This window comes from Petromyzon marinus, chromosome 69 (genome assembly GCF_048934315.1).
Source record: "Petromyzon marinus isolate PM22_M1 ecotype Great Lakes invasive population chromosome 69, UKy_Petmar_22M1.pri1.0, whole genome shotgun sequence".
In the NCBI taxonomy this organism is placed as follows: Eukaryota; Metazoa; Chordata; class Hyperoartia; order Petromyzontiformes; family Petromyzontidae; genus Petromyzon; species Petromyzon marinus.
The window spans coordinates 1,072,749-1,084,995 of NC_133735.1; the positions used below are offsets into that span (position 1 = coordinate 1,072,749).

Genomic DNA, 12,247 nt, shown 5'->3' on the forward strand with positions numbered 1-12,247 from the left:
AATGTCCCTTTTCCCCTCGTGGTTCACCAACTAGAGACACAACTTCATTTCGTAACATTACGTCCATTACCTCAACTTTTCTTATGGAGGCCCTCTCCCGCTCTCCCCTCACTCAGAAATGTTATCTCCCTCTCAAGGCGTCTGCTCAATTACATAACTCTGCACTGCCACTTATGTTTGACCATTTAGTACCTCTCCAATCTCGTGGATCTCTTCTAGGAAACATTCTCCATGGTGCAATGCTAATATGAGGATACAAAAAGCCATTGTTTTTCATGCTGACGTACATGGAGGAAGCCTGGTCTCACCATACATCACCAGCTTTTAAAGTACAGACCCATGCCTATTTGGTCAACATTTAAATTGCTAAAGCATCATATAGTTCCAGTTGCATTGCAGTGAGCAAGGGTAATGCACAAACCTTATTTCCGACCATCAATCATTTTTTGCATAAGGACAAACATTTTAATTTTCCTTGTTCCACAGACCACTGTACTTCTTTTTAGCATTCCTTCGAGGTAGACATTTCCACTATCTGTTCCCAATGAATATCTGCCCCCCCCCCGTTCTCCTTCTATCTGATTTACCCCAAGCCCACTATTATAACTGCCAAACTCACCTCTTTGATTGTTGGTTCTCGATCAACCTGTTGTCCACTGGATCCTTTCCCTTACAGACTGCTATGGGATAACTTTTCCACATTGGTCCCCTGTGTTCTTGGCCTTTTCAAAAAGTCTTTTGAGACTGATATAGTTTCTGGTACTTTTAAAATGGCGGCAGTCACCCCTCTGTTAAAAAAGCCAGGTCTTGACTACAAGCTTACCAAACATTTTTCCCAACTTCCTTCTCTAAGATCCTGGAATGTGCTGTTGCCTCTCAATTATATCAGCATCTTGCCATGCACAACTTATCCGACCTCTTTCAATCAGATTTCAGGGCTGTACACAGCATTGAGACAGCTCTTGTGAGGGTGATCAACGATTAATTGCTGCAAGCAGTCAGGGGTAAGCAAGGGTTATTGTCCTGATAGCCCTTAGTGCTGCGTTTGACATCATTGACCATGGGATCCTTCTTGAATGATTGGAACACTCAATGGGGATTTCTGGTCTTGCATTACAGTCTTTTCACTCCTATTTGTAGAATCGCGAACATTATTTTACAATTGATGGTGAAAAATCTCCAATTATATTGGTTCAATGCAATGTTCCACAATGATCAGTACTTGGCTCCCCTCTATTCAATGCCGATATGGCACCTCCAGGCACACTGCTATGACATCTGGGCTTTCCATATTACTTCTATGCTGATGACACACAAATGCATGGCCGCATAAGTTCCAATTGTGCAAGGGAAATCTCTTCATTGTCTGCATCATTATCTCTGGTGAGATCTTGGGTCAGAATAATTTTCTCTTATTAAATGCAGACAAGACCAAAGTTCAAATTAAGTTATCTAAAATCAGTTAACTATTTTTGTCTATAGATTGTTATAATATATGTTCATCACGGGAGGTCAGAAGTTTTGGTGTAGAATTTGATCATCCATTGCCATTTGAGGCACATGTATCGAGCAGTCAGAACAATATTTTTCCACCTCAGAAATATTGCCTGGCTGCGTCAATTCCTCTCACCTGATGATTTACAGAGTTTGGTCCATGCATTTGTGTTATCCTAACGACTGTTGCAACGCATTACTGATTGGGATTCCGAATAAGGTGCTTGGTAGAGTTCAGCTCGTTCAGGATGCTACTGCTAGAATGCTTACACGAAGAACATTTCACGAGCACATCATACAATTTATCTTGTTCTTGCATTGGCTACCAATCAAATATCGAATTGATTGTAAGGTGCTGCTATTGACCAACAAGGCTGTCAATGGGTTAGCCCAGCATTACTAACACCAATTAAGTCCTTGAGATATTTTTGTATCTCCTACTTAGAATTCCGAGGGCAAGGACCTATTCTTTGTCAATGCAGCTCCAAGACTATGGAATGCGTTACCTCTGATAACACTGGTCTATAATTTTTAAGACGTCGTCTGCATCGAAGATGAAATGTGCTACATTTTATGGTTCTTTCGGTAAAGTCACATAGATAGAAAAATAACAACTGTAAAATAATACAAAATAAAGTGAATACAAAATAATAAAATATCACGACGATTCGATTGCAACACAAGTGGTCATCATCAGGAACAGGGAGGTTAGCCTCCCTTTATAACTCACTTATACTCCGCCATTCCCAAGTCAAGGGTCGTATATAGTGACCCCGTAGCATATCTTGAAAACGAGAGCAAATCAACAATTTTAAGCATAATTGTCATTCTCAATGACCTAGAATTTGTAAAGTTGGACTACAATTATTTTGGAAGCATTTTGGCTGTAGATCCGTGTAATTGGCACTGGTGTTGGTCATTCGTAGGAATCGAACTCGGGTCGCCAGGTTCGTATTGCAGCGCGCTAATCAGTACACCACTCACTATGACACACACTTACCCTCACCTGGCGTCGGGAGCTCAGTATCCACAGCACGAGAAGACCCAGGCAGAGTGCGGAGCAACAAACTGCAGCCAACATCCCCACGTTGGGAATCTGCACAGATAAAACAAAGATCCCCCGTCTAGCCACAACAGACGGTCAGGGCATGTGCGTTTAGCGAGTAGCATCAATTATGAAGGGCAGCACGGCACACGGCAGGTTGGGTGGACCACAGAATTCTACTGTAGAGCCATAGACCACCGAGAAATGAATGCCCTTTGCTAAGCCCTGCACGTTTACCTTGCGAATTTCGGTGGGGCGGGCGCCCTCACAGGAGGCACACAACCCCCAAATACTATCATCACACACAAACATACGTGCCAAAGCAGCCATGCAAGTAATGATAAGCAAAAAAAATGAACCTTCATCTGGGGGTTCATTTGTCGGCTATGCAGGCACAAGCACGATATGGAAATGGAATACACATGCTGTTGTTTATCGCTCTCTCTCTCTCTCTGCCACTTGATTAATGTCAAGACCACCATTCCCCATACATCGGGCAAAGCCAGTGGGACCGACACTTCTCACTGGAAGTAATTTAAAAGCTAATTCGTAGTTAGGGGGCGGTTGAGGGAGGAAGGGAGGAGTGAGATTACGTAATTCGTGCTAGTTATTAAAAGAAAAACCCGCAAGACCCCTCCCCGATAAGTGGCAAATCAGGGAGCTAGGGCAGAAATCAGGAAGCGGGAGGTATTGGGGTTGGAAAAGGGAGTCTGGTGGAGGGTGTGCTGGAGAGTGGATGTGTGTGGAGGATATCAAGGCATTGTTTTCCTCTGGAACACACACACCTTTTGAGTTCGAGTGCCTCCGTGCCGGGCTCACCAGGTCGAGGTACCCCAGAAAGCTCCTCTAAGCCCAGCCAAACCCGAGGTGAGATAATAAACGTTCCACAGTCTGTGCCATTGTTGCCTTTATATCGTTTATGATGCGCTGTGTGTGTGTGCGTGAGTTAGTGCTGGTGTTAGGCAGGTAGCTAACTCTATGAGAGGTCTCAGCCCGAACGGGAGGCCCTCAGTTTAAAGCAACCTTCCCTGCCATCAGCGAGGCATGCAAAAGGGTCCTCATTCCAAGGAACCGTCTCCCTGAGCCGTGGGAAGGGCCTATAGCCTCGGGTGCAGGGAGTATCCGGGTGTGTGTGTGTGGGGAAAGAGGACAACTTTCGGGTGTGCTTACGTCACCTGCTGAAGGACCACCATCATGTAACTGTTTGCCTCTTTCAGGCGAGACCAGGAACGGCCGCGAAAGGGGGGAAATACAGACTTCCCGTGGGTGTGGTGCAAGGAACCTACTTTAGGCAGTAATCTCACTGCACTCATAAGGACACCCGCCCACCCCTGTAGCGATACACACATATACATGCCCACAAGCAAATAATGGTTAAGATTTCCATATACCCCAACAACAGCTACCATTCACCACTTAGTGGCAGTGATGGTACCTCGACGCTTGTGCCAGGCTAGGTGCACCTTAAGGGCCTAGTGAATTGTCGAAAGCTTGCTGGCAGGAAACTAAGCAAGTTGCTGGTTATTTATATATATATGCAGCGACATACACATACACGTATAGAGATAATCACCTACATAAAGGCGCACATATAAACCGCCGATTGGAAGGGCACCTCCGAATTCAACAATTCGGGGTGTGGGTGGGGGTTGGAAAATGAACCCTCATGTGAGGCCTTGAGGTGTGGATAGTTGCCCAGACGAGATGTCTGATGACGAACCTGTGCCGTACGCTGGTGCACTCGGAGGAAGGGGGGTTATAGTACCCCCAGGAGGGCCCGGCAGCATGGCAGAGGGCCACGCGATGCACCCCCGGAGGAATTTCTAGCAGAGACTCGCGATGGTGGCGCACGAAGGGCCCGCAATCATCTGTCCTCCCATTGTTGTTGGAGGGCGATTGCCTCCAACATCTTTCAAGAACCTCCTCCACAAAGGCCAATCTTGACATTACTGGTACCATTCATCAGCAATTCCACTCAGCTCCACATCTTCCTGCACTGCACAAGTCCATCTCTTCTCCGGCCCACTCCACGCCTGTTTAGCGCCCTCTATCCGACCAAACAGAAGTTGTTTGAGCATGCACTGGCTGCATATGTGGGCTACATCTACACTCTCACACACACACACACAAAGACCAAAACTCCCCCAGCCATGCACGCTGGAATAACCACGCTAATAAACAAGCCTTTTGATTATTTGGCTGCTGCTATGAATTCCCACATGGGGCTGGTGATGATGACATCAGCCTCTGCGATGATATCATCATGTGTGCGGTGTTGTATATATGTATTTTCCAAAAACGAACTTTAAAGTGATATTGTCTATGTCACGCAGGTAGTGGATGTGTTTTATACATTTTCAGTCCAGTGGTTCAGAGGAAACCAGTTATAGAGGGGAAAACCAGTCTGGGTGGGTTATGGACTCCCTATAAAAGGCAGCTCAGTTGGTCGAGGAGGTGGCAGAAAGCAGCAATTTGACAGCCCTCTACCAGCGCACAAGCAGAATTAGCGAGAGGGGAGGCTTATCTCGCAGCTGTGAGTATGGTACACATTCAGTAGAGGTGTACTTTGCCTAAATCATGTGGTGAAACCATGTGCACAGAGACTTAACATGGGGGTTTCTCCGTATCTGTCTCACGTGGCTTGCAGCGGTCCCGGGTGGAACAAGGTGCAGAACAGCAACAGTGCGACTGCACAGCAGGAAAGCAGGTGTTGGGAGGACCAGGAAAGATATGTAATCTGGGAGATAAACCCTGGCTCTCAACCTCCTTCAACTTGGCATCGGCCTGAGGCTGTGTAGCAGCGTTTGCTGTGGTTGCAGAATGTGTGTGTGGGCTGGGTGCATATTATATAGCTGTGAGTAGTATATGGCGTAATCACATATACTCGTATTGATGTACTTTAAGTACGGTGGTGCTGAAGGCCGTGGATGTTGTGGCATTAAGGCAGGGTTTCTGTGTTTCATTGCTGGGGGTGTGGCTAAATCTCCACAACCACACTTCCCATAGTATAATGCGAGTGCAAAATAAAGAGCTCTAACCCCTAAACATGTGTAAGCCTTGGATTATTGTGCCCTTGCCACCCAACAATCACCAACATCCCCACACCATACGTCCTCGTGGTGGACTTAATTACATTTGTGATGCCATTATTAGTTGACCCACCGTCAGTCTATTTCGAATGTCATAGATGTGTACACACATACAGTACATGGGTTGATTTAATTCCAAGGGTTGAAGGTAACCACATAAGGGGCAAACCAATTAACATTAGAATGAAAAGTTGACCAAAGAGGCTTTTAATCAAAGGGACCAACTAAAGACAATGGACGAAAAGGCGAGATACATCCATAGCTAGGCCAGAGGCGCACCCCTGTTGCTTTAGCAGTGCCTCTTGCAAGGCACACTAAGCATCTGAGCTATTCACTATTTACAAGTATTGGTGTTTCAGAGTCGATGTTTATAATGACAACCACCGCATATGAATATTCTTAAATACGACATGAAACGTGAACGTTTATGATAGTGTGGTGCTTTTGGTGCTAGCCTACCTCAAGGCTCACCTTTACTGCCACCACTTATATTTTTGGTCTGCCAAGTCGCCCGTGTATGTGGGTCGAGTCTAGTGAGAGAGCAATGAATACCAAAACTGAGGCAATTTAAGAGGGTTGGTTTGTCTTTAATTTGTTGATAAGCTCCCCTTGCCTGCTTTCACACCGTAGCGTATATCTGGACAACTAGGTGCGCTTAAAGTATACAACAGGACGACCCCTTTTGTCCCCACGCTTTCCCGAACAAACACACCGTTAAGGCACGTTTATAGCCTTCGATAGCGTTCAACAACCACTTTGGGGCTACAAAGAAACCAGATTTCGAGGCGACACTCGACGTTGCTCGCTATGGGCCAATGCCAGGCTACCACCATCGTCTGATGAAGAGAGCCCGGCGCCTGCTGGCTTCTCTCCACAATAGGGTAGCATCAGAGGCAGCTTCCCTGCACTCCTCTTCTGCCCATCCCTGCTCCCCACCGGGTGTCCAAGCTGGACGCTTGGATGTTTCCAGAACCGCTCCTGTTCCCTGCTGGCTGGAGCTCGAGAGCAGAGATAGCTGGGATCTCCAACCATTCACCCTCAGCTATACTCTGGTGGGGGTGGGGTAGTCCGTATTTTTTGGAAGCCGGCCACACTAACGATGATTGACACCATGTTTGCTGGAGGTGTTTTCTAATTTTCAATCACCCGTTTTCCCGATGAAAGGTGGACCCCACCCTCCATTCTATTCTGCCTTGCTACTTATTGGTGCCATGTAACAATTCGGATGTGTTGTTATTTGATGATGCAGCTCAGGATGAAAAGGTTTCAATTACTATTTAACATATTCCCATTAACAATCACTGTTATTCATACATAATTTCCATAAAGTCTGGGTTAAGCATCTGAAACTTGACTATGATAATGATGGAATTGTGGAATTTCGTGTTGAAGCGCTGAACCCGAAAGATAATTAACGGCAATAGATATATATAGTATTGCATAGTCTTATCGTGATGGTGGGGTTTGCATGTTCCAATGACCCCTGGAGTCTTGTGCTTTTGGTAGGGCCTCCCTTGGCGCATAGGTCTGGGGGGAGGTTCCAGACAAATAACAATAAAAAAGCCCCTCATGAATGGTTAAATACAAAAATCAGAGAACATCGCCTAGACAAGGTATTCCGGAAACCCCTGCTGCAACCAGGTGTCCACTGGCAAATGCCTGGTGGCCGGGTGACCAAAGTAACCCGGTCGAGCCCAGCCCGACCGAAATGGTTACGTGACGCCAATCTGTGGGCCCACCATTCTCAGGACGACTGGTGAGGGGCTGGTGCGATGCCAGTATGGCAGGGGGAGGGATGGTCTTAGATGGACTAGATCTTGGCAATGGAAACTCGCTGTTGGGACGTGGAATGACACGATTCTGGGGTTGGGGGGGGGGGAGCCAGAGCTGGTGGAGGAGGTGGAAAGTTACCGATTACATTTCGTCAGTCTCACCTCCACAAACAGCATTGGCACTGGAAACAAACTTCTCGATTGGGGGATGGTCTCTCCTATTCTGGAGCCACCCCTGGTGAGAGGCCCCAGGCGGGTGTGGGGATACATATGTAGCACCATAGATGGAACGGTACCTCATACCGTCAGAGGAGGGGCTGCAGTGCCAGCCCAAGAGGGGAGGGGCTGCTGGGGGCTCAGGACCCCCAGACAGCTAAGCCCCTCAGTGCCCCCAACAGGGGAAGGGCTGCGGGGTATCTAGGATCCCTCGCAGCCCCACCCCTCAATGGGCAAGGGGCATAAAAAAGGGACCTCCCCAGCCGATCTGGAGTAGTCACAGCCGATGAACGAAGACCAGCAGCTAGATAGGACCCTGGACCCCCTCGCCCCGCTGTCCTTGTAAGGGCCGGGACGCTGTTCGGGCCAGTGGTGAGAGTCTGGGACTCCCGACCCCACCCCCTTGTAAGGGTGAGGTCCGAGGAAGCCAGAGTCTAGACCCGCACCTTGGCTGGGTCGGGTCAGGGTAGCCTCCCCTAGGGTAGTTATAGCGGAGAACCCGAGAGCGTAGCCAGTGTCACGGCACGCTAGGAGTAGGCTGTGTCCCTTGGCTGTACAGTGTATCAGGACTGCACGGCGTGCTGTATTGTAATAAAGAAGTTACCTATACAAAGTGTTTCCGGAACCCATTACACTTACAAGCCCATGGTTGGGTGCGGTTCATTTGGAGTTTGTCCCAGTGGACGAGAGGGTCACCTCAATTAGACTTCTGGTCTCAGAAAAAAACTGTCTGGGCCAATGCACCAAACAGCAGTTCAGAGTTTTCGGCCTTCGTGGAGATGTTGGGTGCAGTGCTCGACAGAGTGCCACCTACCGACTCCATAGTCTTACTGAGCGACTTCAATTCTCACGTGGTATATGATGGAGAGACCCTGGAGAGGCGTGATTGGCAGGAATGCCCCCCCCCCCCCCCCTGCTCTGAAACCGAATGGTGAGATGTTATTTGAATTTTGTGCTAGTAACGGAATGTCAATAACAAACGCCATGTTTGAACACAAGGAAGTTCTTGTGTACTTGGTACCAGAACACCTTGGGCCAAAGGTCAATGTTTCATTGTAGCTTAGGTCGTATTTTCTGGACACTCGGGTGTAGAGAGGGGCAGAGCTGTCAACTGATCATCACCTGGTGGTAAGTTGGATCCGATGCTTGGACACTTTGGTAATACATCTTTGTACCAGATATTAATTTCTGTATTTTATGTACCGTGCCAAATCTTACTCGGATGTTTTGTTTTTCCAAACATCTGTCGAGTTGATCAGTTACTCCCGCAATGTACGTTATTTTGATCATTTTAATTACTTGGGCAGTTACAATGCTCTTGTTATTTGATTTACCGAAGCTATAAACATACGGTGTGTCCAGGATTAACTGCGCTTGTGGAAAATGGTATGTTGGGCAAACATGACGAATGATCAGCACGAGACTAAAAGAACATCAGATAAATTTAAATTCTCCCAAATGCAACTGTCAGCAGAAGCAGAACATGTGTGGCAAGAAGAACACTCAATTGATTTTGATAATGTTGAAGTTCAATATACCAAGGCAAAAGGGGAAAACAAGGGTTTGGTTTATGGTTTGTAATACGACACCCACCCCTCTTTTGGTTTTATGTTACCAAAAATCAACCCAAACGTGAAGTATTTTGAATGTAAAATATAATAAACATGTTCTAGTGTTCTAGTTCTTTTACACCGTATGTAGCCAACAATGTTAATCAGAGGTGCGGGTGAGGACAACAAACTAAACACAAAATGCAGTTATAAATAAATTAGTTTTCAATCTAGACGTAAAACAGCCATAACCACAGTGGATTCCCAATAATAGAATAAAGAGCGTTCCAGAAGGCCGGAGAAGTGCATCTGAAACTGCGCTATGCAGTGACCGTCTTTGTGCAATGGCTAACCAAAAGTCGCTACGAGGATGGCCGGATGTCCCTTGATGGTTTATGCTCCTTGATGAGATCAGCAAGATCTTGTGGTTCATTTGTGGCAAGAATTTGTGGATAATAAGTGCGACCTCATGATGTATTCGTTCAGCAACCAGAAGCCAATGCAGCTCGGCGAGGACTGGAGGGATCTTGCAACACCCATTGTGACATGTGCCAGAGAATTTTGTAAACGTTACAACTTGCTCAGCTTTTTTTGCCAGACGTCCCGGAGAGTAGCGAGTTGAAATAACCGAGCCTTGCTGATACTATGCAACATGCCAACGTGTTGGCTATGTCATGACTCTATAGTGATTGAATGTATCGTAGAGCCCTGATATAAAAAATGCAGGACCTGGCTATATGTTGCACATGGTGATCAAACGACAGTCTGGTCAAATATAGAGCAAAGGTTTTTTTATTATAAAACTTAATGCTGGAGTCTGCTAGTGCCACACCTGATCCTCCTACAAATGTTTTTTACCCGAGCCTGAGTGCATCGTTAACATGCGATCTTTGAGGTTACCGAGGCTCTCCACGTCTAACTTTGCCTTCACTGCAGAGTGAAATTGTGCATCATCAGCATATTATTGGAACTTTATGTCACGTGATGAGATGACATCAGCGTTCAGAGAGATGTATGTTTAAAATAGGAAGAGCCCAATGACAGACCACTGTGGTACGCCGACTAGGTACAGCTTACGTGACGAATGTTCATCACCCAGCTTGACGAACTGTGATCGGCCATGTAGGTATGACTCTATGCACCCCAGTACCGTGTCTGATACACCTAACCGTGGCCTTAAATTGTACTCGGGGTTGAATTTGGGCGATAGTTTGTTGGGTCACTGTGACTCGAACAAACTTTTCTTCATGACCGATGTTACCTGTGCCATTTTGAGCGAGTCTGGGAAACAGACAAAATATTTGCTCAGCAGCACAAGCACATCTGAGCATGAATCGAGAATGGACGTGTAGATGGAGTCGAGCTGTGATATCTAATTTGGCAGCAGTGCGATAAACATCGACATGCTCTGCGACCGACGTTGATGCCAGCGGTCTCGAGTTTCGCATCAGTTCCAGGTTGATCAAACTCAGATGGCAGACCGGGAGAATGCGTTGCCTTCATGTTCGAAGCTGCCGTCTTGATCATCACTATTTCATTGTCCAAGAACGTCGGAAGTACTGTGCACAGACCTCATCGACTAGTTCAGGGGTCGACAACCAAAATAACAGGAGCAATTATATTAGAATTCCATAAGAAACTATATTTCAATAGGTGAAATGCATGTTAATACGAGACGGCTTTAAAAATAATAACGGAGCAGTCCTTAAAGAGCCGCATGCAGCACGCGAGCCACAAATCACGACCCCTGGACTAGTTTATAGGTGGTTGGAGTGAAATTCACAATTCATGACCTGCCACAGAGCACTGGGGTCGTGAGCTGACTCATGGATTCGCAGAGCATAGCACGATCTGCGAGACTCATTGAGTCGGTTAGCAGATCTGTAGGTGGCTCTGTTAGCGCGTCGGACTCCAGCATCCTCCACGTCTGCTTTGCAGTGATTGCCTCTGGTGACAGCCAGTTACTGCGTGCTTTCCCGATTCTTCTTTTTGCTTGTTCGAACGGGCAAGAGTTAATCAAGAACAGCAGTGATGTCATTTTCTAAACGGGCTGCAAATGAATCATCTATTGATGCAGGCTTTAGAGACACCAATTATTTTCTGCAGAAAGCAACGTGGTCCAGTTTTTTTCAAGTCTCTACATGATATCGTCTTAACAGGTGGGCAAATAATCGGGAATCAAACTTTGTACGTCACGAGACTTGCAATCTGAAATACCACTGTATTAAATTGCAATGTCGGTCACAGTTACGGCATTAGCAGAAATGAAGATGTGATTCAGTATATCATTGAGATAACTGTTGATTTTATCACAAAAACCAGTCGGCCCCTGATAGTTCAGGTCACCACTGATAGTTCAGGTCACCACTGATGATGTAGCGAGAACCAAGTGACAACCAGTCTAGCAGAATGTAAATCTTAGAGAAGAATTTCGACCGGTAAAGATGGTGGTCGATAAATGACAGCAATCGTAAGCACCTACATGCTTTTGATTTAAAGCTTTCGTGACTGCAGTAATTCATATTCTTAGTTCTTTCGGTAAAGTCACGTTGAAGAGGAAGTAAGATTACACCTACATGCTGTTCGTTACTTTCACAAGCAGCAGCGCAAATTACGCGATTGTTAATGTGCCGGTCAGATCTTTCACGCAGATGTCTTCAGGGTGAATGAGTGCGATCCCACCACCATGCGGGTTGCCGGTGCAGGTTTCACATGATGGTACTGATGTACAAAAGTGATCCTTTAGGTGCAGTTACATGCTTATTTACACCTGGTGAGTCGTAACGTACCCATGTTTCAGCAATGGCTGGTGTGTCGAGTCCACAATCGTCGATCAGATCATGGATCAGCGCAGTCTTGTTGACTATGGAGTGTGCATTGATCAATCCAAAGAGGAGCCCTCTTCCATAGTTTGGCTCAATACCCGACAACAAACTGCATGGCGATGAAACAACTCTTCCATGATCGTGTAAATGCAGGGCATCATAATAACAACTGAGGCATTGTAACAAGTGACGAATACAATCGGGTAGAGCTCAGCGTTTCCACAGTAGATCATAGCACAGTGGGTTCTGAACTCGA

The 12,247-nt window shown here is 46.4% G+C and overlaps 1 protein-coding gene across 3 annotated transcripts in view; it reads right to left on the minus strand.

The window, feature by feature from the left end:
* The window catches only part of LOC116957061 (uncharacterized), a 36,083-nt gene that overhangs the window by 4,730 nt on the left and 19,106 nt on the right, over positions 1-12,247 (minus strand). Inside the window, exon 4 of one of the 3 annotated variants that reach the window (XM_032978980.2) lies at positions 2,495-2,590. In XM_032978980.2, the coding sequence (XP_032834871.1) occupies positions 2,495-2,590 (96 nt within the window). Of the gene's footprint in view, positions 1-2,494; positions 2,591-5,705; positions 7,156-12,247 lie in introns of those variants that run through there. The other 2 variants (XM_032978981.2, XM_076054963.1) reach the window with 2 other exon arrangements.